Source organism: Caretta caretta, chromosome 5, assembly GCF_965140235.1.
Source record: "Caretta caretta isolate rCarCar2 chromosome 5, rCarCar1.hap1, whole genome shotgun sequence".
Classification (NCBI taxonomy): Eukaryota; Metazoa; Chordata; order Testudines; family Cheloniidae; genus Caretta; species Caretta caretta.
This window is the reverse complement of record NC_134210.1, coordinates 928,387-955,012: the sequence shown is the minus strand read 5'-3', so window position 1 is coordinate 955,012 and position 26,626 is coordinate 928,387. Positions and strand designations below refer to the sequence as shown.

General features: G+C 55.1%; 1 protein-coding gene across 1 annotated transcript; it reads left to right on the top strand.

Annotated features, from left to right (window-relative positions):
* Positions 1 to 933: 933 nt before the first annotated feature.
* LOC142072085 (non-lysosomal glucosylceramidase-like) lies at positions 934 to 23,647 on the top strand. The gene is made up of 3 exons (XM_075128302.1): positions 934 to 1,183; positions 21,935 to 22,126; positions 22,210 to 23,647. Exons 2-3 carry the CDS (start codon positions 21,992 to 21,994, stop codon positions 22,444 to 22,446), a joined length of 372 nt encoding a protein of 123 aa, XP_074984403.1. The 5' UTR covers positions 934 to 1,183; positions 21,935 to 21,991; the 3' UTR covers positions 22,447 to 23,647.
* Positions 23,648 to 26,626: the final 2,979 nt, after the last annotated feature.

The window sequence follows — 26,626 nt, the reverse complement described above, 5'->3', positions numbered from 1 at the left end:
GCCATGGCTGTCCGTGCTACCCTGGCTACCCGGCTGTGTTTGGCACACTCGCTCGATGAGGCATGTGTACGCGCGTGGGGCTCACCCCCAGCTCACGGTGTAGACGTAGCCTCAGGGCATACCCACAGTGCGCCGGCAGGTTGTGACTGCCACTCCCGTAGCTGTGCCGGAGACGGCCGCAACCCCCGGGCCAGGAAGCTGCGGCCACAGGGCCAGCCGTGCTGCAGCCCCTGCTAAGAATTACCCATGGAAAGCCTAGGCCGAAGCGTGCCCTAGTGCGGCTGCACCGCCCTGTTACCCCAGCCCGCGAGAGAAAAGCTCGCTCAGGCATGACCACGTGAGCTGTGGTTACGCCAGGGACTGCAGTGCAGACGTACCCTCAGTTACTGAACAGCTCGTGCCGCCCTTGTGCACCAGGTCAGAGCCCCCGTTCCTGAGCCCCCTTGTTCAACGCGCAGCCCGCGGCAGTGAGCAGGGGAACACCAGCTCTTTCTGCTCTGGGGCACGTCCGGCTGCACCTGCAGGGAAAAGGGAGCCCACAGACCCGGGGAAGGGTTCTCGGAGGTCTGACACTCACTGCTTCCGAGAATCCCTGCCTGCTTCCAGGCTGCCCACGGGGATTGTTAATGGTGGGTGTTGTGGTGAAGCCTGCGGGCCCCGCTCCCACGCCTGGGTCCCACACACACCAAAAGGCAGCCTCTGAAGAACGCGCTCAGAGCCTCAGTACAAAGCCGAGATTCCTGGGCGTTAGGGGCCATTCTGACCATCCAGCCTGAGCTCCTGCACAGGCCAGGCCAGAGACCCCACCCAAAGTCTCCCAACCCCCCGACAGGGGCAGCTGGCCCCAAAAGGGGGGTCGGGCCCCTGTCTACCTGCAACGGGCTTCTTTCAGGAGAACCAGCCCGTCTCAGCCCAGCTGTGAACAATCAACTGGCTGCTGGCTGCTGGCTGCCTGGCTAACGAGCCCCTGGGCCCCGTACTAGGCTACGGAGCTCAGCTGGTCGAGAGGCTCCTAGAGAGAAGCTCCAGGAAGGGAGGTGGGGCAGGACCAGGCTGTGAGGAGCCGTGTGCTGTGGGAGGAGGGCTGCAGCTGGCAGGAAGGCCCCAGCTCCAGAAACAGGATCACGCGGAGGGGGAGCGTGCCTTGAGGGTGCAGCCGGGACCTGGCACTGCCGGACTCGTGGTAACTGATAAACTCAGAGGGCGTCAGCCTTCCTGCTTGGAAAGCTGGGTGAGGGGCTTTCTTGTGTCTCTGGGACCTTTCTGTCAATGAATTCAGAACCTCGGAATGGGAGTGGTGCTGTTTGATGCGAGGGTTGGATTTATTGATGACCTAACAGGGGAAATGAAGGCAGGGCCCAGCTGCGAGGAGGCTTGGGGATGGCAGGTGACACCTACACCCACTAGCCTGGGGCGGAGCTCTGAGACAGAGACCCCCAACTCAGTGATGGAGACGCCACCGTGTCCCCGGGGAAGCTGTTCCAATGGTTAAAGCCCCGTTGATAAAACTCTGGTCTGCTCGGGTGGAGATACAGAAAAGTGGCAGGATCTCCCGGAGAGCTGGAGGGCGGGAGTTCGGGGGAGACGAAAGGAGCTAAGTGGGTCGGGCCTGGCCTGGCCTTGCTACGAGGGAGGCTGTGTTTACACGCCAGCCAGCACAGCTGCAGCACCGTATTGTAAACGCTTCCTACGCTGGCGGAAGGAGGTGTCCCGTCAGTGCAGTGAATCCACCCCTGGAAGCCGCTGGAAGCTCGCCAGCGTAGACGTGGCCTGAGTCGCTCAGGGCCGTGAAAACTCTCACGCGCTGAGCACTGTAATGATCTCGCCCTAACCCCGGTGTAGCTGGAGCTGGGCTGACAGAGGAATTCTCCCAAGCCCACACCTACGCCGGGGCTTCGGGCAGCCCCATTCCAGTGCTCAGGGCGTGACAGTCTGCATGGCCGTGAGTGACTCAGGCCACGTCTTCACCGTGCAGCCGCTCTCAGGTTCGGGCCACGTCGCTCGTGCAGCTGCTCTCCTGGTGGCGGAATAAAACCACCTCCCCCGAGGGGCAGTAGCTGTGCTGGGGGGTGGGGGGCTCTCCCACCAACACAGCGCTGGGCACACGGCCACTTACGCCTTCTCAACTTAAGTTGCTCACGGGAGTGTTTTTTTAACACCCCTGAGCGACATAAGCTTTGCTGGCCTCAGTGGCCGTGTAGACGTGGCCTTAGATAGGTCCATCTGACTTTAAAGCGTAGGCCTGGCAAGAGAGCAGACACGTCTGCAGTCATGTCCCGCCTTGCAGACAGTCTCCGCATGCCCAGGTGTGATTTACCAACTCTCTCTCCCTGGCGCTGGGGGTGGCGCGGGTGCCCCAGACTCTGTCACTTCCCAGCACGCCGTTATTGTGCAGTCTGGGGGTTCCCCTGCCTCATGTTACCTCCTGACCCGCTGCTCACGATCCTCTGCTTCAGCCCCTGCTAACTTACCCTAACGATTGCCCCATGAGCCACTGCAGTGTCGCCCGGCCACACATCCCTTTTCCCTTTCACAGCAAAGCAGCTGATTGATTCTGAGAAATCACACAGCAGTAAGGAAACAAACAAGAGAGGAAGCTGCCCATCCCACCCTGCAAATTGCTCACAGTATAAATAACATCCCAGCTAGGTGTAGCCAGCTACTGAGGCTGGTATCAGCTGTGGGGCCCAGAGCCATAAACAAGGGCTTATCTGTGAGCCCCAGAGGCAGCTGGCTGGAGGAAGCAGAACATCTGACACCTGCAGCCAGCTTGGAATACCAGAGGTGATAAGCAAAATCAGCTTCTCCCACAGTTGCCAACTTTCACACGGTAAATAGGGGAAGCTGCCAGCGGCCGTCCACACTGTGTGATCATCCCACTTCAAAGTTCAACCTTAAACGCACACACAGAATTGCAGGTTGCAAACAAAACCTTCCAAACGTGAACAGAGTGCAAAGCAATGTGGCCAGTCACCTAAAGTCCAAGCCCTGTCCAGGGTGCCCAGACTCCCCAAATGAACGCCAGCTTGAACAACCGTCCCAAAGTACCTAAACAAAAGGCCCTTCGCGCCCTCTGGGGCTCTACTCACATTTCTTACTCTTACCAGTGTGCTGGACCCCCAGGATTTTCCCACTGAGAATCCAAATGCCCCATCCATCACCCTGATCATAGAATCATAGAATACCAGGGTGGGAAGGGACCTCAGGAGGTCATCTAGTCCAACCCCCTGCTCAAAGCAGGACCAATCCCCAATTAAATCATCCCAGCCAGGGCTTTGTCAAGCCTGACCTTAAAAACCTCTAAGGATGGAGATTCCACCACCTCCTGAGGTAACGCATTCCAGTGCTTCACCACCCTCCTAGTGAAAAAGTTTTTCCTAATATCCAACCTAAACCTCCCCCACTGCAACTTGAGACCATTACTCCTTGTCCTGTCATCTGCTACCACTGAGAATAGTCTAGAACCATCCTCTTTGGAACCCCCTTTCAGGGAGTTGAAAACAGCTATCAAATCCCCCCTCATTCTTCTCTTCCGCAGACTAAACAATCCAAGTTCCCTCAGCCTCTCCTCATAAGTCATGTGTTCCAGACCCCGAATCATTTTTGTTGCCCTCTGCTGGACGTTTTCCAATTTTTCCACATCCTTCTTGTAGTGTGGGGCCCAAAACTGGACACAGTACTCCAGATGAGGCCTCACTAATGTCGAATAGAGGGGGACGATCACGTCCCTCGATCTGCTGGCAATGCCCCTACGTATACATCCCAAAATGCCATTGGCCTTCTTGGCAACAAGGGCACACTGTTGACTCCTATCCAGCTTCTCGTCCACTGTAACCCCTAGGTCCTTTTCTGCAGAACTGCTGCCGAGCCATTCGGTCCCTAGTCTGTAGCGGTGCATGGGATTCTTTCGTCCTAAGTGCAGGACTCTGCACTTGTCTTTGTTGAACCTCATCAGATTTCTTTTGGCCCAATCCTCTAATTTGTCTAGGGCCCTCTGTATCCTATCCCTACCCTCCAGCGTATCTACCTCTCCTCCCAGTTTAGGGTCATCTGCAAACTTGCTGAGGGTGCAATCCACACCATCCTCCAGATCATTAATGAAGATATTGAACAAAACCGGCCCCAGAACTGACCCTTGGGGCACTCCACTTTATACCGGCTGCCAACTAGACATGGAGCCATTGATCACTACCCGTTGAGCCCGACAATCTAGCCAGCTTTCTACCCACCTTATAGTCCATTCATCCAGCCCATACTTCTTTAACTTGCTGGCAAGAATACTGTGGGAGACCGTGTCAAAAGCTTTGCTAAAGTCAAGGAACAACACGTCCACTGCTTTCCCCTCATCCACAGAGCCAGTTATCTCGTCATAGAAGGCAATTAGATTAGTCAGGCATGACTTGCCCTTGGTGAATCCATGCTGACTGTTCCTGATCACTTTCCTCTCCTCTAAGTGCTTCAGAACTGATTCCTTGAGGACCTGCTCCATGATTTTTCCAGGGACTGAGGTGAGGCTGACTGGCCTGTAGTTCCCAGGATCCTCCTTCTTCCCTTTTTTAAAGATGGGCACTACATTAGTCTTTTTCCAGTCATCCGGGACTTCCCCCGATCGCCACGAGTTTTCAGAGATAATGGCCAATGGCTCTGTAATCACATCCGCCAACTCCTTGAGGACTCTCATATGCAGTGCATCTGGCCGCATGGACTTGTGCTCGTCCAGCTTTTCTAAATAGTCCCGAACCACTTCTTTCTCCACAGAGGGCTGGTCGCCTCCTCCCCATGCTGTGCTGCCCAGGGCAGTAGTCTGGGAGCTGACCTTGTTCGTGAAGACACAGGCAAAAAAGCATTGAGTACATTAGCTTTTTCCACATCCTCTGTCTCTAGGTTGTCTCCCTCATTCAGTAAGGGGCCCACACTTTCCTTGACTTTCTTCTTGTTGCTAACATATCTGAAGAAACCCTTCTTGTTACTCTTAACATCTCTTGCTAGCTGCAACTCCAGGTGTGATTTGGCCTTCCTGATTTCACTCCTGCATCCCTGAGCAATATTTTTATACTCATCTGTTAGCTGTCGGCCAAGGATGTTTGGTGAGGTGCCAGCTATGCCCGTTTATACCATCCGTGACTTTAACCGCTAGGACGCACTGTCCCTTCACGGCGGGCAGCCCGGGCTAGGCTGACGGGTGCCCCAAGGTCCTAACCACCCGTGACTTTAACTGCTAGAGCTCAGAGCTCCTTCGCAGCGGGCAGCCAGGATTGACTGACAGGTGCCCCAAGAGTTTGCCCCGTGGAGGCGGCACAACTCAACGCTAGGCTCTTAGTACTCTCACCTAATGGCCAGGCTTTAGAGCCAAAACGGCTGAGGTTCTTTAATTGTGTTGGCTGCTTTACAGTAAACCAGAGAAAACAAGTCAGGCTTATGCACAAATGGTTACCAAAATTTATTAAGCTAGATTCTAATCATGTGGTTACAAAATTGCTAGTGCCTACTTATTTAAATGTAGAGATGTTACACACACAAACAAGTTACAAAACTGAAGCCACAATCCCAAAGAAAGAAAACAAAGTATAGAGCTGTATTTCAAAATATGTGTACACTAAAGATAGGAGATCAGGTGTGGGTGCTTCTTACCCTCCTTGCGTCTCTCGATTCCAGCGGTGCCAAGCCAGGATCGGTCACTCAATTCCGCGGAAAGACGAATAAGGGACAAGGCTTAGGGACCCTCTTAGCTGCAGAAGCCTTGGGAGGCTGTCACTTATCTGACCAGCAGATAGATAGTGAAAAGCACTCAAAAATCATGGTGCTGTAGGTCCCCTACTTATACCTCTGTACTCCTTTATTCTCTTTCTCCTTTCTTATGCCAAATTGAGGCTGGTCTGTCGGGGTGACGCCAGCTTTCGCAAGAGTAGTTTACACCTGCAAGGGAGAGAAACAATAAGTTTCGACTACTGGACATTTCTTTTATCAGGGTAAATATTTTCCCACCTAGGATGTTGGGGTGTGAGCATCACGCTATTTAGTAGGGGCTAAGAGCCATGTCTGTCACAGGGCCTCTGCCTGCTGTGAGCTTAATCGTTGTATCTGCTCCCCGAGGCACATTGTAGCAGCACACCTGTGCTTTTCACAGCTTCAAAGGCTGTGCTGGAATATATGTTAAGTGCCCTGTTCCGGCTTCCTCCTGTGTTTCCAGCAATGCTGGTCTGAGGGGGTAGGGGGGCTGGCTGTCTGGCTACATCATCCCTGGTCATTTGTCCAATCTTCCACTTCTTGTAAGCTTCTTGTAAGCAAATTGGAGGATTGGGCCAAAAGAAATCTGATGAAGTTCAATAAGGATAAGTGCAGGGTCCTGCACTTAGGACGGAAGAACCCAATGCACAGCTACAGACTAGGGACCGAATGGCTAGGCAGCAGTTCTGCGGAAAAGGACCTAGGGGTGACAGTGGACGAGAAGCTGGATATGAGTCAGCAGTGTGCCCTTGTTGCCAAGAAGGCCAATGGCATTTTGGGATGTATAAGTAGGGGCATAGCGAGCAGATCGAGGGACGTGATCGTTCCCCTCTATTCGACATTAGTGAGGCCTCATCTGGAGTACTGTGTCCAGTTTTGGGCCCCACACTTCAAGAAGGATGTGGATAAATTGGAGAGAGTCCAGCGAAGGGCAACAAAAATGATTAGGGGTCTGGAACACATGAGTTATGAGGAGAGGCTGAGGGAGCTGGGATTGTTTAGCCTGCAGAAGAGAAGAATGAGGGGGGATTTGATAGCTGCTTTCAACTACCTGAAAGGGGGTTCCAAAGAGGATGGCTCTAGACTGTTCTCAATGGTATCAGATGACAGAACGAGGAGTAATGGTCTCAAGCTGCAGTGGGGGAGGTTTAGATTGGATATTAGGAAAAACTTTTTCACTAAGAGGGTGGTGAAACACTGGAATGCGTTACCTAGGGAGGTGGTAGAATCTCCTTCCTTAGAGGTTTTTAAGGTCAGGCTTGACAAAGCCCTGGCTGGGATGATTTAACTGGGAATTGGTCCTGCTTCGAGCAGGGGGTTGGACTAGATGACCTTCTGGGGTCCCTTCCAACCCTTATATTCTATGATTCTATGATTCTATGATTCTTTTTTGTGTTCAAGATCAGCAAGGATTTCACTGTTAAGCCAAGCTGGTCGCCTGCCATATTTACTATTCTTTCTACACATCGGGATGGTTTGTCCCTGTAACCTCAATAAGGATTCTTTAAAATACAGCCAGCTCTCCTGGACTCCTTTCCCCCTCATGTTATTCTCCCAGGGGATCTTGCCCATCACTTCCCGGAGGGAGTCAAAGTCTGCTTTTCTGAAGTCCAGGGTCCGTATTCTGCTGCTCTCCTTTCTTCCTTGTGTAAGGGGACTGTTGCCTCCTTACTAACATTCAGTTAATAATAATAACATTATTCCATCACTGCTACAAGCCTGATCCAAGAACTTTGCCATTACTGTATGTCATTGATTCCATTGAACCCATTCTAGCTCTCATCTCTATTTCTTTCCTTTTATGAATAAACCTTTAGATTTTAGATTCGAAAGGATTGGCAACAGTGTGATTTGTGGGTAAGATCTGATTTGTATATTGACCTGGGTCTGGGGCTTGGTCCTTTGGGATCAAGGGAACCTTTTTTCTTTTACTGGGGTATTGGTTTTCATAACTATTCGTCCCCATAACGAGTGGCACTGGTGGGGATACTGGGAAACGATAGTGTCTAAGGGAATTGCTTGTGTGACTTGTGGTTAGCCAATGGGGTAAAATCAGAGTCCTCTCTGTTTGGCTGGTTTGGTTTGTCTTGGTGTGCAGAGGACCCCCAGCCTTGGGCTGTGACTGCCCTGCTCTAAGCAATTTGTCCTGAATAGGCACTCTCAGTTGGGTCCCGCCAGAACCAGCATCGTAGGGACTCTCCGTTCTCCCAAACCAGACGTCCCTGGCAAGGAGATTGTGGGCTAGTCTACACTACAGTTAGGTCAACCTCTCCGTACGCTCAGGGCTGTGAACAGTGTCACACCCACTGCGATATACAGTAGTTAAGCCTAGACGCTGCTAGACGGACGACCTTACTGTTAGACCCTGTAATAGAGTTCTCCCTATGGGATGGGGAGCAAGCAGATACCGGACAAAGTGTTGGTATATAATACTCTAAATGTTCTTTACTGATTTCAAAACAAATTTTACTCACTCCGCATTCACACCCCAAACTTACTATACCAGAGTCCAAAGGTCAGAATGGTCCCGAGGGCCAGTCGAGGTTCCTTCCGTCAGGATAAGATCATAAGATGCAGGGAAGAGCCAGCGAAAACCACATCTATATCCACACGGGACTCTGGATGAATAAACGACTCCGATTTGCAAAAATCATAGGCATGCATTTATAGTCCATTTTGTCGCATCCTTGGTTCTTTGCTTTTGTTTACTAGGCCTTCTACCCACACAATTCCGAAGAGACAATCCTGAGGGGGGCCACCATGATCCAAGGCATTCCATTTCCTCCAATTCTTATACAATTTTATATCCGTCCAGCTCGTGGTGTTTCCTTTTCTGATGATTTTCCATATCTGTCTCAGAGCATAAGATTGTTAGAACTATTTGTGCAAAAACAGTCCTTGACCTTAAGTCCTTGCTTCGGTTGCTAACTTGCAACACAAGTATTCATGTCAAGCATGAGTTGTGACGATGTGACGCAGCAGAGAGGGGGGAGTGTTGACCTGGGAATGTGCCCTGGGGATTGGAGACCTGAGAGCCTGTCACCTGAGCCGGGAGGGGGAGGGGAATGTGGACGGAGGCTGCAGGAGAGAGCCTGCTGGGGGGTTTAGTTTCAGTTTGGGGCTGGGTGGAGGAACGCAGGGAACACCAGGGCTGGGGTCTAAGCTCCCTGCTCCCCAGAAGGACTTGACTGAGGGGTCCTCGTTGTACCCACAGCTCTGTTTGTTCCTGTTGTCCAATAAACCTTCCATTTTACTGGCTGGCTGAGAGTCTCAGTGAATCCCAGGAAGAGGGGTGCAGGGCCCGGACTCCCCCACACTCCGTGACACGTGTCATTCATACCAGGCCGCAATGACCTATAACATATTACATGGATCTAGGAATCACAGTGTAGATTCATATAGATATATAGACCAGCATCACTACTGCCTCTCGGAGAGGCGGATTCCCCACCGCGATGGGAGAACCCCGTCCATCGCTGTAGTCAGTGTCACACTGCAGCTCCGTGGCTCTCACATTGCTCGTGCAGACACGGCCTCAAATGTTCCGCTCTCTTGAAGCAGGGACCCCGGTCACCTGGGCGCCTGTCCACGGAGCTCCAGTGGCAGCCCAAAGGGATGTCCGTGTGTTTAACCTTCAACTCTGTAGCGCTCCTCGACCTTTACACAGCCCCCAGCGTGGGTGTCCTGGAGAGGGGTGTTTGGAGCAGGGCAGGGCAGAGCCCTGATATGTTATTCACCATGTTATTAAATTATTAGGGGGCTGGGGCACATGACTTACGAGGAGAGGCTGAGGGAACTGGGATTATTTAGTCTGCAGAAGAGAAGAGTGAGGGGGGATTTGATAGCTGCTTTCAACTACCTGAAGGGGGGTGTCACGGAGTCCCTGGGCGATGCTCTGGAACTGCTCCCCATGAAGCCAGTCAGGACTCTGGGGCAGTCGCCTTTCTGGGAGCAGCCTGTCTTCAGGACACACAGCTCACACAGCTTCCACCTTCCTGGGTCTGACCTGGGAGCATTCAGCATCCTCTGCCCCACCGTGCGCTTCCCACAGCGAGTCCGCCCAGGCGGAGTCCTGGGGCAGCCAGAGGGTCCTGCCCCCCAACTTCGCAGTCAGACGTGATTCTCAGCCAGCCAGTAAAACAGAGGTTTATTAGACGACAGGAACATGGTCTAACACAGAGCTTGTAGGTGCAGAGAACAGGACCCCTCAGCTGGGTCCATTTTGGGGGGCAGTGAGCCAGACAACCACGTCTGCCCTTCACTCCATGTCCCAGCCAGCCCCAAACTGAAACTCCCTCCAGCCCCTCCTCCTCTGGGCTTTGTCCCTTTCCCAGGCCAGGAGGTCACCGGATTCCTTTGTTCTCCAACCCTTTAGCTCTCACCTTGCAGGGGGGAAGGGCCCAGGCCATCAGTTGCCAGGAAACAGGGTGTCGGCCATTCTCTGTGTCCAGACCCCTGCACACACCTGCCCTCTAGGGCTCTGCAATGATCATACACCCTTACCCCACCCCTAGAGACTTAAGAACTGCCTAGGGGAAACTGAGGCACCCCCACACTATTCAGAGGAAACATTAAGAACAGTCCCACTTCGTCACAGGAGGAGACTCAGGTGATGGGGTGGGGACCAGTCCCGTGGCCGGAGGAGACAGGCAATGGCCTGCAGTGGGGAGCAGCACGTCTTCCCCAGACGCTCCTGCACTGACCACTGTGAGCCTGACTCTGGCAGGGAGGAGGAGAGAACTCGGTGACAGGACCATCAGAAAAGCCCCAGAAGTCCTAAGCATCTGCAGATGGCCATCAGGTCCCCCCTCACTCTTCTGTTCTCAAGAATAACCATGCACAGTATTTCTACCCTTTCCTCAGGTTGCATTTTCTAAACCATTGATCGTTTTTCTTGCTCTCCTCTGGCCCCTCTCCAATTTCTCCACATCTTTCCTAAAGCGCAGCACCCAGACCTGGCCCAGGCCTCCAGCTGAGGCCTCCCCAGCGTGAGGAGAGGACAATCACCTCCCCTCTCGTACATATAACGCTCCTGTTAACACAGCCCTCGATTCGATCAGCCTTTTCCCCAGCTGCATCACGCTGTGGGCTCATGTTCAGTTTGTGATCCACGACACCCCACAGCTGGTTTCAGCAGTGCTCCCTCCTAGCTAGATGATCCCCACTTTGTAGCTGTGCATAGGATTTTTCGCTCCTGGCTGAAGTACTTTGCACTTGTCTTCTTTGAATTTCATCCAGGTGAACTCAGACCAATTGTCCAATTTCTCAAGGTCACTCTGGATTTTAATCCTGCCCCCAAGTGCTGCCAGCCCCTCCCAGCCTGGTGTCACCCCCACATTGTATAAGCCCCCTCGCCATGCCATTGTCCAAGTCCTACATGAAAACACTGAGTAGCAGCGGCCCCAGGACTGACCCCTGGGGAGGGGGCCCAGGCCTCTGGTGCTACTTCGTGCCCCTCCCTGCGGCAAGGGAGCTCCTGCCTGGTGACCTGTTTGTGCCCAGCCCTCCTCAGAGCACAGGCTGGCACCCAGTGTGTCAGCAGCCAGGCGGGAGGCTACTGGGGGGCTGGGGGCACCTCCCGGGGGCACCAAGGGGAGATTTGAGCGAGTGGCTGCTGAAGGGCCCCTGCCCTCAATGGCCCTGCTGAGCACCATGGGGATGTGCAGCCTGCGGAGCCCCTGCCCCCCCCACCCCGGGTGCTGCTGGGTGGCTCTGAGGCCCTGCCAGTGCGGGGTGCCCACAGCCAGGCTGCCTCCCTGGGCTGGGCGGCTGGGTGCCCCCCTGAGGTAACGCCCATATTAATTGTCTGCCAGCCCCTGCATGGAGCTGCTGGGGGCCCCGTGAGATGGAGCCTGGACGAGGGGCGTTCCCCAGACAGCGGTGCTCAGCACCCAGACTAGGTGCCCTGGGGATGGGGTGTCCCTCTTTGGGCTTCTCTCCTCAGGCTCATGCACCTTCTGCCCCTGCCTCTTTCTCCCCTCTAGTGTATGGGGCAGCCCCGAGTGCAGGCCCATGCTGGGCCAGTAACCCAGGCTCTGTGCTTCCCCGCAGGGTCGGTACAAACGTTTTCACTCGGATCAAGGTGCAGAACGTGGGCGAATCCGTGAGGACTGAAGTGTGACCGGTGATCCTGTCCGGGATTGACCTGGGCTCTCTCGAGAGCGTCTCGCCCGGCCTCAGGGCTGTTTGCTGGGCTGCAGAATCACCCGTCTCTGTCTCCAACTCCCCCTCGCTCTCCGGTGACCCCCCCAGAATCGCTGTCCCCACCCCCCCATGCTGCAGTTTAGTTCCTTTCCCAGTAAAGCTCTCGCGCGGGAGGCAAATGAGTCTCTGGTGTTTTTACTGCTCTTGGCCCTTGGGGTGAAGCTGTTGCTGAGCCGTGACTCCCACCTGCCCCTCCCTGGATTCCCCGGGAGGTGCCGGATTCTCTCCCGTTAGCCGGGCCCTTCCTGGGACACCCCTTGGCAGGTTCATCCCCCTGGGTCGCTCCTTTGCTCCCTGCCCGTGGCTCTGGTGGCTCTAGCCAGGGTCCGTGGGTGCAGCTGCCCCCACACATACCATGCCCAGATGTGCACAACCGCACCTGCACCTGACCTGGCCGAGACAGAGCACAGCCAGCACCCGGATCCCACTTCATCTGCCATCGCCCGGCTCCTCTCAGTGCCAGGGACCGACAGGAGCCTTGAGCCAGCAGGGAGGCATGAGGATTTCGGGGGGGCGCGGGACAAGGCAGCCTGTTCACATCCTGCCTGGCAGGGGGCGGCCCAGTCCGTGATCACAGTCAGGCACTGCTGGGTAAAGGAGCCTGGTTACAAGAGGAAGGGAAAGGAGAGGAGAGGGGCTTCTACTGTCTTCTGGGAGTACCTGTCTCAGGGGGAGGACACTGCTCAGTGTCCTTATTACCTGTCTAATGAGCTGGGCTGAGCCAGTTCTAAAATAGTGAATGATGCAGAGTGAGGGTGCTGTAGAGGTAACAGCTGTAAGTAGGGTGTGAGTGAACCATCCCCTGACATCCAGTGGGGAGCTGGGCGGAAAGACTCCCGGAGCAGACTGCGTTTGCATAGACACACCCACTCAGCCTCGGTGTGGGGCAGACAGAGCTGCTTTGCCCCATGATCCCTTTTGGCTGGGGTTGGGTTACAGATCCCTCCAGGGCTGAGTGCAGGGGCAAGGAAATGTGGTTATGCTCATTGTACGAGTAAAGGACAGCCAAACTGCACCCTACATGCACTGATTGCGGGAGTCACCCTCAGCCGTAACTCACTTGCTAAGCAGTGGGGAGGGAGGCCAAAGCCAAGTCATGCAAGTGGGTGAGTGTTTGTTCTTGAGTGGGTGGGTGTTGTTTCTAGTGTTTAAAGATAGGGCTGGCTAGTCTCAAGGGAGCGATCCTGGTCCTGTTTAATGATTCTTAGATCTAGTATCAGTGGTAAAAAGAAAAGGAGTACTTGTGGCACCTTAGAGACTAACCAATTTATTTGAGCATGAGCTTTCGTGAGCTACAGCTCACTTCATCGGATGCATACCGTGGAAACTGCAGCAGACTTTATATATACACAGAGAATATGAAACAATACCTCCTCCCACCCCACTGTCCTGCTGGTAATAGCTTATCTAAAGTGATCAACAGGTGGGCCATTTCCAGCACAAATCCAGGTTTTCTCACCCTCCACCCCCCCACACAAATTCACTCTCCTGCTGGTGCTAGCCCATCCAAAGTGACAACTCTTTACATAATCAAGTCGCGCTATTTCCTGCATAGATCCAGGTTTTCTCACATCCCCCCCACCCCCATACACACACAAACTCACTCTCCTGCTGGTAATAGCTCATCTAAACTGACCACTCTCCAAGTTTAAATCCAAGTTAAACCAGAACATCGGGGGGGGGGGGGGGTAGGAAAAAACAAGAGGAAACAGGCTACCTTGCATAATGACTTAGCCACTCCCAGTCTCTATTTAAGCCTAAATTAATAGTATCCAATTTGCAAATGAATTCCAATTCAGCAGTTTCTCGCTGGAGTCTGGATTTGAAGTTTTTTTGTTTTAAGATAGCGACCTTCATGTCTGTGATTGCGTGACCAGAGAGATTGAAGTGTTCTCCGACTGGTTTATGAATGTTATAATTCTTGACATCTGATTTGTGTCCATTTATTCTTTTACGTAGAGACTGTCCAGTTTGACCAATGTACATGGCAGAGGGGCATTGCTGGCACATGATGGCATATATCACATTGGTGGATGTGCAGGTGAACGAGCCTCTGATAGTGTGGCTGATGTTATTAGGCCCTGTGATGGTGTCCCCTGAATAGATATGTGGGCACAATTGGCAACGGGCTTTGTTGCAAGGATAAGTTCCTGGGTTAGTGGTTCTGTTGTGTGGTATGTGGTTGTTGGTGAGTATTTGCTTCAGGTTGCGGGGCTGTCTGTAGGCAAGGACTGGCCTGTCTCCCAAGACTTGTGAGAGTGTTGGGTCATCCTTTAGGATAGGTTGTAGATCCTTAATAATGCGTTGGAGGGGTTTTAGTTGGGGGCTGAAGGTGACCGCTAGTGGTGTTCTGTTATTTTCTTTGTTAGGCCTGTCCTGTAGTAGGTAACTTCCGGGAACTCTTCTGGCTCTATCAATCTGTTTCTTTACTTCTGCAGGTGGGTATTGTAGTTGTAAGAAAGCTTGACAGAGATCTTGTAGGTGTTTGTCTCTGTCTGAGGGGTTGGAGCAAATGCGGTTGTATCGCAGAGCTTGGCTGTAGACGATGGATCGTGTCGTGTGGTCAGGGTGAAAGCTGGAGGCATGCAGGTAGGAATAGCGGTCAGTAGGTTTCCGGTATAGGGTGGTGTTTATGTGACCATTGTTTATGAGCACTGTAGTGTCCAGGAAGTGGATCTCTTGTGTGGACTGGACCAGCCTGAGGTTGGTGGTGGGATGAGTTTGTGTGTGTATGGGGGTGGGGGGGATGTGAGAAAACCTGGATCTATGCAGGAAATAGCCCGACTTGATTATGTAAAGAGTTGTCACTTTGGATGGGCTAGCACCAGCAGGAGAGTGAATTTGTGTGGGGGGGTGGAGGGTGAGAAAACCTGGATTTGTGCTGGAAATGGCCCACCTGTTGATCACTTTAGATAAGCTATTACCAGCAGGACAGTGGGGTGGGAGGAGGTATTGTTTCATATTCTCTGTGTGTATATAAAGTCTGCTGCAGTTTCCACGGTATACATCTGATGAAGTGGGCTGTAGCTCACGAAAGCTCATGCTCAAATAAATTGGTTAGTCTCTAAGGTGCCACAAGTCCTCCTTTTCTGACAGCCGATGATGCTTTAATCTAGCAGACAAAGGTGTCTGGAATCTGAAACCAGACGTATCCAAATTAGAAATGAAGTGGAACTTTTTACCGGTGCAGGTGATTAGCCAATGGGACAACTGAGCTGGGCACATGGTGGATCCTCCATGACTTGGAATCTTTACGTCAAGACGGAGTCTGTTTCCAAAAGCTCCCTCTGGCTCGACCAGCCATGGCAGGCTGGACACTGGGATACCTGGGGGAGGTCCCCAGGGCTGGGTTACCTGGGAGGCCAGGTTGCGGCTGATCACAGGGAGGACAATGGCGTGATCAAATGACCGGGAGGAAGATATCAGCTGCACTTTGTATGGCCTGCTGAGGGTTGGGGAGGCCAGAGGCTGAGGGGTAGAACCAGGGCCTGAAGGAGATGGTGAGGAGGTGGAGATGGTGATGGTGAGGAGGAAGCCAGCAGACTTTGGAGATGGCCTCGGCATGTGGGGCCTGGGAGGCGGAGTCCAAGTGTCCCCCAGCCTGCAGGCCTCTCCCCTTCCTGGCCCTGACCCGGCTCATGGAGCCGCCCCTGAAAATGGAGTCATTGCACTGCTCCGCCGTCTGGGCCGGTGCCTGGGAAAGTGCGTCATCGGGGAGAGATGGGCTCTTTGTGGCCCGGGAGTCGTGTCATCGCCACAGAGCGCACCCCCTCCCTCCACCCTGGGCTCTGGGCTCGGTGTCTCTGGGGGACACCGAGCACGTGGCACCGTCTCTCCCTCTGTCTCCTCTCCGGCTCCCTCGCAGACTCAACAACCGTCTTCGTGGGCCAGTGCTTCGTGGATGATAAAGGGAAGGAAACTCTGAAGACCATGTGGCTGCTGCGTGAGGAGGTTGGATCCCCTGGAGATGGCTGGAGAGCGACCAGGTGGGTGAGGGGCACAGACTGCCCAGGAGCGAAGGTGCAGCCTGCAGAGCTGGGACTGCAGGGCCTGGCCCCGTCTCTGCTCGGCGCTGTGCCAAGGGCTGGGATCCCGAGCCCGGCTCTGGGGCTGTGCGGGATGAGATGGCCAAGGGCAGGGCAGGGCTCTCAGCCCAAAATCACAAATCCATCCCCTGTACCTGGCTGGAGGAGAAGGAGGTGGTGTGAACGTGAATGAAGGTTTATTCCCCAAATGTGCTGAGTTCCCTGGGCCCTGTCACACCCCAGGGCTGTGTGTGATCCCCTGGCGGGTCAGGCCGGGGCAGGGCCATGTCCTCCCATCGCTCTTCTTCAAGAACTTGCTAATGGGTGAGCAACCCAGCGGGAGTGTGGGCATCCTGTGAGGGGGGAGCATCCCCAGGGGAGCTTGGTGCTCCTGCCTCTCCTTGTATTGGGCAGCCCCCAGTGCAGGCCCATGCTAGGCCAGTAACACCAGCTCTGTGCTTCCCTGCAGGGTCGGCACAAACGTTTTCACCCGGAAACGAAATGTAGAGCGGGGGAAAATCCTTCAGCAGCACTCTCCACCCTGCGATGCTCCAACTCCAACCCCAACAGCACAGTGAACACGCTCTCCAGCTCCGCGGTTCCTGTGCCCACCCGGTCTTGAATTGTTCTGGCCTCTCTCGAGCGTCTCGCCCAGCAGAGTCGCCCGTCTCTGTCTCCATCTCCCCCCCAGAATCGCTGCCTCGCCCCCAACACTGCAGTTTAGTTCATTTCTCAGCAATACTCTAGCGCGGGAGGCAAATGAGTCTCTTGTGTTTTTATCTCTCTTGGCTTTTTCAGTCGTGACGCCCACCTGCCCCTCTCTGACTTCCCTGGATGGTTCCGAAATCTCTCCCATTAGCTGGGGCCTTTCTGGGACACTCCTGGCAGCTTTATTGCCCTGGGTTCACTCCTTTCCTCACTCTCCATCAGTCTATGGTAGAGATTGCACCAACCTTACTGAAGTCCCAAGGAAATGGTGCTCCCCTTCTAAATGGCCTTTACGTTCGCTCAGGACTATCCACTCTCAGTGCTCCCAGCTCAAAGGTTCATTTCTCTTAGAAAGTTTCAGCCCTTCGTGAGTTCTGAACTCTAGGTACCAAATAAACTTTGTTCCAACGGAAAAATATTGTGCCATTCTGTGTTATTATTATTTGAAAATAGTTCTTAGTTCACCATCTGCAGCAGGCTACTTAAAACTGCATAGTGACCTGGGACAAGGAGAGTGATGGGGAACTACTTAATGTAGAGGGGTCATACGGCATCGGTGGAGCATGCTGGGTTGCGAATATATTTCCCCATCTCTCTCTTTCTCAGCAGTTCAATCCCCCCTCTCAACTGCCCATCATGCTGACTGAAATGGTCTCGTCGTTTCCTTGTACTCTCCTGTTGGTTTGTCTGTATCATAGAATCATAGAAATGTAGAAATGAAAGGGACCTTGATAGGTCATCTAGTCCAATTCCTGCACTGAGGCAGGACTAAGTATTATCGAGACCATCCCTGACAGGTGTCTGTCTGAACTGTTCTAAAAACCTCCAATGACAGAAATTCCACAGCTTCCCAAGGTAACTTGTTCCAGTGCTTAACCACCACAGAAGGGCGGTCACCCATCAAGGTGGCCATCTGCAGGTAGGTCATCCCCGGGGTCTTCTGCACACCCTGGACACTTTTCCTGTATACCTCGGGGGTCAATTCAAACTTGCGCAGCAGGGCTTGTTTGAACAGTTCATAGTCCCCAGGTTCCACCCCATCCATCTGGCTGAACATCCCTATGGCCTTGGGACACAGTAAGGGGGTGAGATGCTGGAGCCTGTCTGTAGGGTCAACCTGGTGCGCATTGCAGGCCTTCTCAAAAGCAGTGAGGAAGGTGTCTACATCATCCCCTTCCTTAAACTGAGACACCACTTTGATATCGGAGTTCCCTGCGGGCTTAGCCACCCTTGGCCCATCCCCACTCACCCCAGCAGGGATCTCTCTGCCTCTCAGCTCTGCTGTCGCCAGTTCATGCCGTCTCTGCTCTTCCTCATGCTTTCACTCTCTCTCACGGTCCTGCCGTTACTTCTCACAGTCCTCCAGCTCTGTGATTGCAGAGCCATTGGCCATTATCTTTGAAAACTCGTGGCGAACGGGGGAAGTCCCGGATGACTGGAAAAAGGCTAATGTAGTGCCCATCTTTAAAAAAGGGAAGAAGGAGGATCCTGGGAACTACAGGCCAGTCAGCCTCACCTCAGTTCCCGGAAAAATCATGGAACAGGTCCTCAAGGAATCAATCCTGAAGCACTTACACGAGAGGAAAGTGATCAGGAACAGTCAGCATGGATTCACCAAGGGAAGGTCATGCCTGACTAATCTAATTGCCTTCTATGATGAGATTACTGGTTCTGTGGATGAAGGGAAAGCAGTAGATGTATTGTTTCTTGACTTTAGCAAAGCTTTTGACACGGTCTCCCACAGTATTCTTGTCAGCAAGTTAAAGAAGTATGGGCTGGATGAATGCACTATAAGGTGGGTAGAAAGTTGGCTAGATTGTCGGGCTCAACGAGTAGTGATCAATGGCTCCATGTCTAGTTGGCAGCCAGTATCAAGTGGAGTGCCCCAGGGGCTGGTCCTGGGGCCGGTTTTGTTCAATATCTTCATAAATGATCTGGAGGATGGTGTGGATTGCACTCTCAGCAAATTTGCGGATGATACTAAACTAGGAGGAGAGGTAGATATGGTGGCAGGTAGGGATAGGATACAGAGGGCCCTAGACAAATTGGAGGATTGGGCCAAAAGAAATCTGAGGAGGTTCAACAAGGATAAGTGCAGGGTCCTGCACTTAGGACGGAAGAATTTTTACCTAGGCTCAGGGAGGGATCCCTTGGGGATCAGGCCCCTGTAACACTTACTGGTCTCTTCTTTGCCCTGCAGTTTTAGTCCCCTCCCCTCCCAACCTGGTCCTGGAAGAGGCCGGCAACTTCCAGCTCCCATGGGCTGGCCGAGACGCCCCCTCACCGTCCTTGGTGCGGTGCGGCTTTCATTCGGGCGCGGAGATGGGCGCTGGGCTGGGCGGGACCCCACGTGGGGTGGGGAGCAGGACAGCGCTGGGCTGGCGGGAGCGGGGTCACCGTGCTGCTGGGAGCTTCTCCCGCCGGGGCTGGAGCGTCTTCACTAGCCCGCTGCAAGTGCACCGTGACCTGGGTGGGACATCAGGTCACCCTGCCCCAGCGCCACGTGTCACCAGCAGACCCGGCCTCGGGTGCTACATAAAGGCCAGATCCTCCCCTGGACCTGTGTGCAACCAACCCAGTGAGAGTGGGGGGCCGAGGGGAGCACCTGGTACCAGGCTCAGATGCTGCCCTAAGAACATCTCTAAAATGGGACTCTGGCCCTGGCGGAATTGGACACCCTGCACAACCCCTCCCTGAGCCTAGGTACCCTCGGTATAAAGTCCTCAGACGATACCCAGCTGGGAGGGTTTGCAAGTGCTTTGGAGGACAGGATTAAAATTCAAAATGATCTGGACAAACTGGAGAAACGGTCTGAAGTAAATAGGATGATATTCAATAAGGACAAATGCAAAGTACTCCATTGAGAAAGGAACACTCAGTTGCACACACACAGAATGGGAAATAAGTGTCTAGGAAGGAGTATTGCGGAAAGGGATCTGGGGGTCATAGTGGACCACAAGCTAAATATGAGTCAACAGTGTAACGCTGTTGCAAGAAAAGCAAACCTCATTCTGGGACGTCTTAGCAGGAGTGTTGTAAGCAAGACACGAGAAGTTATTCTTCTGCTTTACTCTGTGCTGATTAGGTCTCAACTGGAGTCTTGTGTCCAGTTCTGGGCGCCACATTTCAGGAAAGATGTGGACAAATTGGAGAGAATCCAGAGAAGAGCAACAGAAATGATTAAATGTGTAGAAAACATGACCCATGAGGGAAGATTGAAAAACTTGGGTTTGTTTAGTTTGGAGAAGAGAAGACTGAGAGGGGACATGATAACAGTTTTCAAGCACATAAAAGGCTGTTATAAGGAGAAGGGAGAGAAATTGTTCTCCTTAACCTCTGAGGACAGGACAAGAAGCAATGGGCTTAAATTGCAGCAAGGGCGGTTTAGGTTGGACTTTAGGAAAAACTGCCTCACTGTCAGGGTGGTTCAGCACTGGAATAAATTGCCCAGGGAGGTGGTGGGATCTCCATTGTCGGAGATTTCGAAGAGCAGTTTAGACAAACACCTGTCAGGGATGGTCTAGATCAGTGGTCACCCACCGGTCGATCCTCGAGGATCTCCCAGTCGATCGCGATCTTCGGCGGCCCAGCGGGGTTGCTGCTGAGACCGGCTCCCTGCCTGCCCCAGCCCCACACCACTCCCAGAAGTGGCCAGCGCGGCCCCAGGGCAGGGCGGGACGGCAGGGGTCTCCCTCCGTGCACTGCTCCTGCAGCTCCCATTGGCCGGGAATGGGGAGCTGCGGCCAATGGGAGCTGCGGGGGCTTTGCTTGCAGAGAGGGGCCGCATGCGAAGCCACATGCTGCCCGCCCCCCGCAGGGCTGCATTGGCCCCTTCTGGGAGTGGTGTGGGGCTGGGGTAGGCAGGGAGCTGGCCCTAGCAGCAGCCACGCTATGCTGCCGACCGGGAGCCACCGTAAGTAAGTGCTGCCCGGCGGGAGGCCACATTCCAACCCCCAGCCCTGAGCCCCCTTCCGGAGCTAGTACCCCAAACCTCCTCCTGCACCCCAAGCTCCATCCCTGACCCTCCCCAGAGCCAGCACCCCAAACCCTCTCCTGCACCCCAAGCCCACCGCCTCCTGCACCCCAACACTGTTCCCCAGCCCTGACTCCCCTCCCAGAGCCTGAACCCCAAACCCCCTCCTGCACCCCAAGCCCCACCCCTGACTCCCCTGCCAGAGCCAGCACCCTGTATCCCCTCCTGCACTCCAACACTCTGCCCCAGCCCAGTGAAAGTGGGGTGGGGGAGAGCGAGCAATGGGGGGGGGGGAAGGAGGGGGGGCTTCGGGGAAGGGGCGGGCTCGGGGAAGGGGAAATCCTGGGTTGCACTTAAATTCAGAAAGTGACCTTGGGCGTGAAAAGGTTGGAGACCCCTGGTCTAGATAATACTTAGTCCTGCCATGAGTGCAGGGGCCTGGACTGGAGACTCCCCGAGGTCCCTGCCAGTCCTAGGACGCGCTGAGCTGCGCGTGCCCTGCTATGGCACACAAGGCTCCTGTGATATGTTCACGGGGCAGCCACGGGCAGGAGCAGGGAGCTGCTTTTACCCCTGCGCGCAGCACTGGTGCAGCCGAGACTGGGAGCCGCAGGCACTCGTTTTAAAAAGGCCTTGAACAACTGGAGAGGGTGGGGGAAAAGCCACCCCGATGGTGTGAGGGCAGGGGGTGTGAGGGTGAGAGACTGAACGTGCGCTGTCTGGTCAGTTTACCAAAGAGAAAATGGAGCGGTGACTTGCCATGGTGCACAAGGTCAGCCTGGGGCACGATCCCGGGGACTGCTGGGCTCTGTAATCCAGGAGGGACAGGCAGGACAAGAAGCCAGAGAGTTTGAGGATTAAGGAGGGGGTGGCTGAGTGGGTAAGGCTGCCGGTCAGGGGTTGAGTCTCGCCCCTCCAGTTCAGCCAGCTGGAGAATGGGAACCTGACCCCTCAGGCTAGGGCACCCAGAGGCAGGCAGACGTGGGGCCGGCCACCTCGCTCCCCTGTTTGCCGCTGGCTCGGGAACGTTGGCGAGCCATTGGGGCAGACCTGCAGGGGCCGTGGTGGCTCGCCACCTCGCTGTCGTCACGTCCAGCCTGCCGCCTCTCCACAGGGCTCAGCCCCGGGCATCTGGGTGCTCGTCCATGGCCTGTGCTGTACAGAAGGCAGATGAGGTACTGGCCCTATCTGCCTATGCTGTCTCCGAGGCCCAGCCCCTGGGGCGGTGCAGGCCGGGCCCTGGGTTCAGGGTGCGGCCCTGTGTGGCCGAGAGGCCTGATGGCGTCTCTCTCCGCAGGTGTTCCCCAGGAGCCATATTGTCAGCGCGCTGAAGACCATCTTTGAGCTGAACGTCATGAGCTTTGCCAATGGGACGATGGGCGCCGTGAACGGCATGAGGCCCGATGGGAGCCTGGACACATCCAGCCTGCAGTCCAGCGAGGCCTGGGTTGGGGTTGTGTACGCTCTGGCAGCCACCATGATCCAGGAGGTGGGTGTGTGCACGGCGCCCCTTGGCACGAGCAGCCGGTGCCAGGTGACTCTGGGCCTGACTCTCTCCTCCCTCTGCTGCAGGGCCTGGTGCAGGAGGGCTTCCACACAGCGGAGGGCTGCTACCGGACCGTGTGGGAGCGGCTGGGCATGGCCTTCCAGACGCCGGAGGCCTATTGCCAAAGGAAGCTCTTCCGCTCTCTGGCCTACATGCGCCCCCTCAGCATCTGGAGCATGCAGCTGGCCCTGGAGAGCAGAGCCCGCCAGGCGCCTGCCCCCACGGAGCTGCACCCAGTGCCGGAGACCTCCCCCCAGCCGTGAGGGAAGGAACCGGGGAGCATGTGCTGGGCCCCTCTGCAGGCCAGGGACTGTGTGGAGGCCGCTTGCCCCTTTTTAAAACGTGATTTTAATTGCTGTATCTTCCCTCCTCTTTCCCTAGCCTGTCTCTCTCCCCAGTGCACACAGACGTGCCCCTGCCCCCTCAGAGCAGCAGGGCCCCATGCTTCATGCCCTAGCTGTGTCCCTCGTCCCCAGGGCCCTCCTAGCCACAAGAGAGACAGTTCCCCGGGCCCAGATGCCTGAGTGGGGAGAGCAGCCCCGAGAGAATGAGGAGGAAGGAGCGTCCGGGGGGGGCAGTGCCCAGGATCCTTCCTCTCCCGCGTGGCTCCGGGGCTCTGCCATGCACAGGGCAAGTCCCCTCGGGAGGTGGGGAATCCCTATGGCCGGCAGGTCTCACTGCCTCCCTCAGTGCCTGTCCTGCCTGCGGCCCCACCCGGAACCGCCTGGCAGAGGGCGTGGAGGGAGGAGCACGTGGGCGTGGTGCGCACCCTGCCGGCACTTGGCTGGCACTGTCGGGGCGGGCGTGTGCCCCGGCTGCTGGGGTGCAGATTTCACCTGCCCTTGCTGGCTCAGCTGTCACCTTACACAGTGCATTTTGTCGCCATCTGTAATCGCTGCACCTGCGTGTGGGGCGTGGCAGAGCAGCATCCACTGCAGGGCACAGACCATCCGTGGGCGAGGGCCTGGTACCTGCTGAGCCCTCGCTGCAGGGAGAAGCCCCTGGGAAGCTTGGCAGCAGTTATGCTCCCCCTGGCCCCCCCCAGCTCCCCCCCTTTCAGCAGCACGGCCCATGGGAGAGGCGCAGGGAGAGTTGAAGACGTGGGCACTGCTGTGAGGGAGGGCACCATTGCCCTTCCCTGGCCCGAGGGGCTGCCCAGCTGGGCTGGGTCCCTTCAGGGTGCCTAGTCCAGGCAGGGGCCATTGGCAACCCGTGGCAAGAGCAGTTCCCCAGCATGATCCACCCCAGGCCTGGGGACCTCTGCCTGGCCTCCGACAATCCTCATCCCAAATGAACTCTTCTTGGACGGGCGGTGTCTGTCCCTGGCACTGCAGCACCCCCACCCCTGCATGGCCACTGCACACCATCACAGCTGGCACTGGACCATGGGGCTCAAGGGAGCTGTTTTTAAATGCTGAATAATTTTAATTTAAAATCATCATAATAAAATATCATCTGCCTGTGGGCCTGTCCCTCTGCCTGCGGCTGTAGCCCAGTGACCCTGGCTCCTGCAGGGCTGCTGCATTCCACCCGTGCTCCCAGAAACTCTTCCCGCTCCTCTGGCCAGCAGCTGCAGTGGCCTCCAGGCCTGTCTGCGGCCTGGGAGCCAGTCGTTCCTGTCTTGCGTCGACTGCTGAGTCTGTCTGTGTCTATCACCGCAACACCCAGCGTGGCTCAAACGGCCACGACCTCCCAGTCTCCACCTGGAGACGTTCCCCGCCCTGCCCTGCAGGCTGCCCCAGCCAGCGCACGGGGCGTGGGCCTGAGCTGAAGCAGTCTGCGGGTATCAGCGCTGCCAGGGAATCGGCATGGGATCTAGGGTGAGCTCCTTGGCAGCGGGCGTCCCCCCGCTGTGAGCACCCAGCTGGAGAGGCCTGTGCCGGCCGAGTACTCGGCTGTATTACATCCCAGCCACAGCCCTGGAGTTGCCCTGGGGAAACCAGCTTGGCGTGTGCTCCCCAGCCTTCAGTGCCCTGCAGCCGCAGGCTGATGCAAAGCTCTGTCCCAGGCTAGTGCCCCAGCCCCTCTCACGCTGGGATTGTCCCACCTTCCCCTGCTGGGTTTGCACGTGCGCCTCGTACGCTCACAGCTGGCTGCCAAGGGGGCTGAGCACCCACAGACCCCCAAAGTCCCTGGGTGCTGCCGGCACGCGGCACCAGTACCACAGGCTCCGTGCTCGGGCTGCTGGGCCAGGTGCGGCAGCTTCCTACTCGGCACCTCGACGGGGCTCACGACGTCCCGCGGCTGGAAGTTGCAGCCGGACCAATTCAGACTGGCGACAAGGCCTGAATGTTCACCAGGAGGGTGGCTGGCCCTGGAACCGGTTGCCAAGGGATGCGGGGGGTTCTCTGTCAGCTGAGATGTGTGTCTGGAAGCTCAGCGCTGGCTCAGGCAGGAGTTAATTCAGGGCAGTTGTGTGCGCTGTGCAGGGGGACAGACTGGATCACAGGGGTCCCTTGCGGCCTTAGAGTCTGTGAATCTATGAACTCGTCACTTACACGTTTGGGGGCAGGAGGGTAGATGAGTTTGTTCCAGGGAGCTGGTTTTCGATGGCACATGGGAGCCTGGATTTTTATAAGAACATAAACGCTGCCACACCGGGTCAGACCCAAGGTGCATCGAGCCCAGTCTCCTGTCTCCCGACAGCGGCCAGTGCCAGGTGCCCCAGAGGGAATGCACAGAACAGGGAATCACCCAGCCCCTGTCGCCCGTTCCCAGCAACACCGTCCCTGCCCACCCTGGCGAACAGCCATTGATGGGCCTGTCCTCCATAGAATCTAACTCGTTCTTTTTTGAACCCTGTTATAGTCTTGGCCTTCACAACAGCCTGACTGGCTGGTCTCTTCCCTACTCCGTGCTCCTCCCTCCTGCCCTTAGTGCCCGGCGGCCTTGCTGACAGTGGGCGCTCTCTTCCCTGAGCTCGTTAGCTCCTTCAGAAAACCAGCTGCTCCGGGTCTAGTGTGGCACCAGACAGGAGCTGTCCCAGCCTGGGGAGCTGCAGTGGCTCAGAGTGTGGGTACCAACCACAGGGCAGACTGAAGAAACGGGCACAAACCCTAAACTGGCTGTGACTTCTATAGACTTCACCAACCAAGTAGCAAGTGTGAACTCCTCAGGCACTACGTCAGCCTAAGCATGGAGTCACAGACAGCCCTCTGCAGCACTCGGGTCTGCCTTGCCACCAGGAGAGCCTGCCTTTGTGATAGATGGTCCCTTATGCCAAAACTCAACAATATTCAGGTTACTCCCAATCTCAAAGGACCAGGCACCCCAGGTCAATTGCACCCTAGATCTTACTCCAAAGGCGCTTGTAGCCAGCCCTATACTAAATGAACTAAAGAGCTAGTAACTAAGAAAGAGAAATAGAGTTATTTGCAAGGTTAAAGCAGGTAAACAAAGACACACGAGTTACAATCTCTAGGTTCCAAAAGATGAAAGAAGCTGCTGTAATGAGCAAGCTCTGTGTCCTGTGGGGCTAGCCCAGGCCAAGCACTGGGGATCTTTTGCTTATGCTTGGTGATCCTGGCCCCCCAGAGTCCAAACACCATCAAAGACACAATTGCTTCTCGTCAGGGATTATCCCCAGAGTTCAGGCTGGTGGGATGAGTCCACCTGCACGTCTCCTCTTCGTGGGAGTGGGGGAGCAATTAGCAAAGTCTTAGTTCTTGGATGTTTCACAGTGGCTCATTGGTTTCAATGGGCCTTCTTGGTGGGCAGAGCTACCACTGTAGGAAGCCAGCACTTTACACTAATTAATGCTTCTTTCCTGTTGGATGAGTCACACAGTTACAGAGCTTTACAGGCAAACCCTCAGTATAACATGGGGTACGGACGTTGTCTGTGAGATTACTACGTGCAGTATCCCACAAGCATTTCATCAAGTCTAAGCACTAAATATTCTTATCAACTTCACATCTGTTTTAACAACACGAACACACAGGTGAGCCAGACTGGTTTCCAGCTGGGTATCAGTCAGTGTTCATCTGAGAGCCTAAGGGCCTTGGCGTGAGCTGGCAGCTAGCCCTAGGTAGGTTTATGCAGCATCCCTCACCATGGCATCTGGGCACCCTGGTATTTCCACTCCTAAGTCGCCATGTTATCAAGTCCCAATTGTGAGAAAACGAGCTCTTGCTCTAAGTAGCTGGAACACAAAAGGCTCCTCATCCTCGGGCTCCGAATGGAGCCCCCAGTCCTGACGTGAGTTTGAATATCTGGCCGTGCGGGGAGCTGCTGGAGCACGGCCTGTCGTTCAGCCTTGTGATCCAGCCTTGTCATCTGCCTTGTAGGTAGTGATCAATGGCTGCATGTCTAGTTGGCAGCCAGTATCAAGCGAAGTGCCCCAAGGGTCACTCCTGGGGCTGGTTTTGTTCAATATCTTCATTAATGATCTGGAGGATGGTGTGGATTGCACCCTCAGCAAGTTTGCAGATGACACTAAACTGG